Source organism: Quercus lobata, chromosome 5, assembly GCF_001633185.2.
Source record: "Quercus lobata isolate SW786 chromosome 5, ValleyOak3.0 Primary Assembly, whole genome shotgun sequence".
Classification (NCBI taxonomy): Eukaryota; Viridiplantae; Streptophyta; class Magnoliopsida; order Fagales; family Fagaceae; genus Quercus; species Quercus lobata.
Window position 1 is genome coordinate 58,784,687 of NC_044908.1, and position 5,825 is coordinate 58,790,511.

At 34.0% G+C, this 5,825-nt stretch overlaps 1 protein-coding gene across 1 annotated transcript; it reads left to right on the forward strand.

Moving 5' to 3' along the window:
* LOC115991859 (60S ribosomal protein L18a-like) lies at positions 1–2,380 on the forward strand. Its single transcript, XM_031115809.1, has 4 exons — positions 1–112; positions 470–585; positions 700–763; positions 1,799–2,380. Exons 1-4 carry the CDS (start codon positions 98–100, stop codon positions 2,138–2,140), a joined length of 537 nt encoding a protein of 178 aa, XP_030971669.1. The 5' UTR covers positions 1–97; the 3' UTR covers positions 2,141–2,380.
* The last annotated feature ends 3,445 nt before the right edge of the window (positions 2,381–5,825 follow it).

Here is a 5,825-nt window from a genome sequence, read left to right on the forward strand (position 1 = left end):
GTATATAAGCAAAAGAAAACCCTACTTCACCGCTTCTTCTTCATACACAACGAGAGAGAGAGAGAGAGGCTTCTGAGATCTCAGCTTGTTATCGGAAATGGCTACTTTCAGGGTAAGCCTACGCATCTCAGCTCTCTAATCCATGGCCAATCCTCTATTGTTGTGTTTATATAACTCTTTCTATCTCTCGCTCTTCAAATATTGCTTGTTGTTTCCATTCTAATTTATTCTCTGTTTGTTTACTGAGAAATATCTTGGAAGAAAACTGAGAACCCCTTTTCTTTAAACTTTTGAGCTTATTATTATTTTTTTGTTTTTGTTTCATTTCGTTGAAACCAAATAACACATAAACAATGATCTTGAATTTTCATTTTCTCTGGAACAAATAAAAAATTGGGGATAGAGTTTGGGATTGTTAAGGTTTCGAGGCTGTTAATAATGGTGTTTTTGTCTGACTTTGGTGTTACAGTTCCACCAGTACCAAGTTGTTGGGCGTGCTTTGCCCACTGAATCCGATGAGCACCCTAAGATTTACCGCATGAAGCTCTGGGCCACGAACGAGGTTCGCGCCAAGTCGAAGTTCTGGTGAGTGATTCAGTGGAGATCTATTGGAGTTTTTGTTAAAGTTTTTGGATTTGATATCTGGGTTTGTGTTTCTTTTTTGGGATTAAAATTTGGTTAAATGTTTGTTTGGATTAGGTATTTTCTGAGGAAGTTGAAGAAGGTCAAGAAGAGCAATGGACAAATGCTTGCTATTAATGAGGTATATTGTCTTATTTCACTTTTTTAATTTGTCAAATGTATATTTATATATATATCTTTGTTCTAAAATGGTTTCTTTATTGATATTGTGGTTAATTGTAGTTTGAGTTCTCTTTGTTTTGAACTTATTAAGGAAAGGTTTTTTGCGTGTGGTTGTTTCTTGTGAGGTTGTTGAACATATTGAAATTTTGATTCAGTTCTTATTCATGCTGAAAATGCACTGTGGAATTGTTTGAGGTCTGAGGTTTACTGTGTCAACAAGTTTTGTTTTTAATTTATATCATGAAACTGTAATCTGGATCAAGGCCCATCTTCTATTCAGCAACTAAATTGTTAACAGTTCTATGAGCAGTTTGTTTACCAATAAATTAAAGTTGTGTGGACATTAAGGGTTATTTTAATTTGAATGGAAAGCAACTTTAGTTCTAGATACATTGTTATTAATTCAATGATGTATTTTCATGATATCTATTATCTTGTCAATTTGTTGGTGTAAAACCCCTTTCAAATGATGTTAAGCAAACTCTGTAGGTTTTCATTGTCCAGTGTTTCCCCAAAATTGCTCTCATCATTTTAACTGAAAAATATTTTGGGCTTTGTTGCTGGTGGTGTATTAGTCACCATGTCTGTTCTCTTGCTTGAGTTTTATATGTTTGCTAGATAGTTTGGAGAGAGGTAACTGATTGCTGTATGTTAATTGTAGTCCTCCCTGTCTTTGTCACCAGCTTGTAATTACTGCAACCATTAATTTAGAGTTGGACGATACTTAGGGTAAAAATAGATTTGTTGAATCAGGAGTAGGTAATTTGAATACCTGCAATAGCATGCTGCACATGCCTAAAATTGGTGTAACATTAACAAATTTTTATTTGGACTTTAGCATTGGCAATGTTCTATGTTTATTGAGGTCGTAACTTAGCCTATTTAATTGCTCTCCTTTTAGCATTGCTGGTTGTACGTCTGTGGGGAAAAAGTATGGGTGATTTTAGTTGACAAATTATGCAGTTAATGAGTATATATCATTGGGATTATGCAGATCTTTGAGAAGAACCCAACCAAGATCAAGAACTATGGTATCTGGTTGCGATATCAGAGTCGAACTGGTTACCACAATATGTACAAGGAATACCGTGACACCACTCTAAATGGGGCTGTGGAGCAGATGTACATTGAGATGGCTTCTCGCCACAGGGTCAGGTTTCCTTGCATCCAAATTATCAAGACTGCCACTATCCCAGCGAAGCTTTGCAAGAGGGAGAGCTCAAAGCAATTCCACAATTCCAAAATTAAGTTCCCCTTGGTGTACAAGAAGATCAGGCCACCATCTAGGAAGCTGAAGACCACTTACAAGGCATCAAGGCCCAACTTGTTTATGTAACTTGGTCAGTTGAGGAATGAGCTCAGGATTGTTAGACCGGGGTCTATTTTTGAATCATTTTGTCAGAGACCTTATCAGTGAATGTTTCTTTTGGGTATTGTTTTATTTAAGAATATTAGCAAACCAAAGAGTTGAGTTTATCTTTGTGGTTTCCAAAATCCCTGTTTTGTTTTCGTTATAATTTTGCTATGACATATGATAGTAATTTTTTCTTTCAGGAGAGTTGAAATCCCTCATTCTTATGGTTGTGGTTCATTATATTCTCGTTTTCCACTTCTATGTTTTTAATGGTTATATTACGAATGAAAGATTTGATTAGTGGTGGGAAAAGAGCTACATGTTAAACTGCAACGATGGTACACAAATGTGCCTGATGGGTTTGACCAGCTCGGGTCTCTGTTTCTGGGTTGATGTTTGATTGTTTGTTGACTCATCGAGTGTTCTTGGTTTTTTTAAAAATAAAAAATGTTCTCAAAATATACGTAGAACGTATTTATTTGAAAAAAAACCAAAGTGATGTTTTCTGGTTCCCTCAAAATGATGTTACTATTCCGTAATCCAAATTGCCAGTTAGCCATAGCCGGCAAAATGATGTTACCATGGCAAACTGGCTTATTTGTTCTTTCTTGCTTCTTTAACCGATTTTAATGCAATCCAAACCACGTCCGTTTTTCTTTATTTCTTCTTCAATTCCTTGGCGGTCTCGCAGTCAAGGTCGATGGGTGATAGGATTCTCAAACTTGGTTGATTGCGGTGATTGACTCATGGTTTTTTTAATTGAAGGGGTTATGGTTGGTGGTGTAGAATTGTGGTTTTGTGATCGATTGGAGATTGGGTAGTGGCAGTGTGATTAGCTTGGGTAATTGGATTTGTTGGTGGCCCTTTTGTCTTGTTGAGGTGGGCAGGGTGAAAGAGGTTGAGCTGGAGCCGAGGAGATGAGAGTTGTGGCCTTGTGGGTCAGTTCGACTAGGCCCCAATTGATAAGAGTCGTTGGGCCGAATGTTTTGGTTAATGGTATTGAGACCTTGTCCAAAAATACAATCTGCCAGTTTTATTTTCCACGGCTGTAATTTTATGTTGATGAATTTTTAACATGGATCTTGTTTTGGTATTGATTTGAGAAAATGTTTGAATTACAACTTTTGTTACAACTTTCTCACGTGACAAGTTGTGAGTGTTGAAGTAAAAGTTATGGTCCACAACTCCACTACTTATGACTTGTCACGTGAGTAAGTTGTGGCAAAAATTATAGTCCTAACATTACTCATTAATTTGTACTTGAAATTTCAGTTTGGTTTGTGTTGCTCATCAATTGTTTATGGAAATGTGTAAGTGGATTTTTTTAGGAAAAAAATCCATAGTTTTGTATTTAGAACACATATTAAATTTTATGCTTCGAGATACTCTAAACCCCACACTTTCACATAAGTAAGATACTTTAAACTCCATATTGTAATTTTTTGGGTATATTTTTAAAAGCATGGGATTTAAAGTGTCCCATTGAAAAGTGTAGGATTTGATGTGTTCTAGGAATAAAACTAAAGTTTATTATTATTATTAAATGTATTTTTCTAAAAAAAGAAATAAGCACATCTCGTGGGTTTCCATTTAGCCTAATGATAAAGAAGTAAAGAACAATCATCATAAAATGGATGTCATATGTTGAAATTCTATTTTATTTATTATAATAATAATAAAAGTTAAATCTCATCCAAACCAAAACACTATGCACTTTTTTTTTTTTGGGACATAAAATCGTACATCTATTTGTCTTATTTTTTCCCATGTACATTCCCAATCACCAAACATCTACATTTGGTTGAAAGAAAAACTCAATCTCAAATTTAAAAATACACTAATATTTTGAGTAACCAAATAAAAACAATACTTAAATTTAATTTCAAGAAACACAAAAAGCAAGATATTCACAACCGTCCATCTAAAATTGTATAAGCCCAATAATTTGTCTAACCAACCCCAAAAAACTCCCATAATATACACGATTATTGTTTGTATGCAAATTAGTTCTTTAATATTTTCTTCACTCATAGAAAGAGAAATTTGATTTGGGAGAGTAATAAAAAATTAATAAAGAAATTATATTATATTGAAATGCAGTGTAAAATAGATAATTTGATGTATATGTTTTTGAAAAGTGATTAAGTAAAATAGAAAAAGTATATTTTTATGTTAAGATAGACATGAATTTTTGCACAAGTTGATGCGAATGTTTTAAGCTCATCTTACTTAACCAACACACCGTACAGCTATTTGTCTTTATTTCCCAATTTTAAAAATAACCAAAAAAAAGAAAAAAGAAAAAAACTCTATCAAACTCTAAAGTTTACAAACGCACAATTTTTTTTTAAGAAAATAAACAAAAAATGTGAAAACTCAAAACTTTGCATCCAAATTCACATATACAATACACTTTCCCCTGGTAGTGCTTAGGCCAGCGTTGGTGAGCCTCCTTATGTGGTATAGGCTCTCCAATAAAAGTAGCATCACTCTCGTTAGACTTTTCTACCACCTACGGTTCCTCGGGGATCTGCTGCTCTCTTTCATCACTGTTGCCACTTGCGTTTGTGCCTTCTTAGTTATTGACTTGCGCTTCATCATTACAACTGCGATCAAATCAAGAGAGGTGCAACATAAAAGAGACCATGAGATAGATAAAGAGCGAGAGAAAAAGAGAAATAGTAGGGCTAAGCATGAGTTAGGTGGGTATGAGTTTGCCCTCAATCCGCAGCTCGATTTGTACACATCGTGTTGTAGAGCATAATGGTAGCCTTTTTCATGGAGTAAAAGTAAATGAATAGTTATTGGCAGTAGACTCCCTAAAATAGGGCAGGGAACAAAATAGAGAAGGAAACTCAAAAAGCACCCCACATTAGCTTACCTATCTCCTCCCTATTTTGGGTTTTTGCTACAATTGTTCTCTCTCTTTCACTCCCTTTGTGAATCGTGAACACCCCCTCTACACTATGCTTTACTTTCATCACCTTTTATTGAGTGGTTTTCATCTATATCACTACATTTGCAAGTTTATTCATCTATTTGTGACCACTAAATGACTCTATTAAGTAGTAGATAAAAACAAAAACTCCACATAGAACTAAGCTCAATACACAAGGAAAAAAGAAGGAAGAAAGTATGTAAAAACCTATAATTTTATACTTGGGACAAATTAAACCATATACTTTTAAATAGTACACTTTAAACCCCAGATTGTAATTTTTATGATATATATATGAAAGTATAGGGTTTAAAGTGTCCCATTTAAAATTATGAGGTTTAATGTGTCCTATAAATAAAACTATAGGGTTCATTATTATTATTATTATTATTATTATTATTATTACACTACTAAAAGCTTGTTTCCCACCAATACAATGCTTCTAAAGATTCCCAATAATTGTGCTCATTTGATATTATTTGACACAAAAAGACAACAATTGTCTTTACATATCCTCCGTATGATTCCCTAAAGATTGGAGTCAAAAGAGAAAAAATTCACTTTTTACTATTCATCTGTCACTATTCACCTGTTACTGTTTACTTGTTACTATTCATGACACTGTTCACTCTGAATTTTGCCTATTTAAGGGGGGTTGTCCCTTAAGTTTGGAATAAGTTTTTCTTCAGAATTTTCTTTCCTTAGAACTTCTTCTCTTAGAAGTCTTCT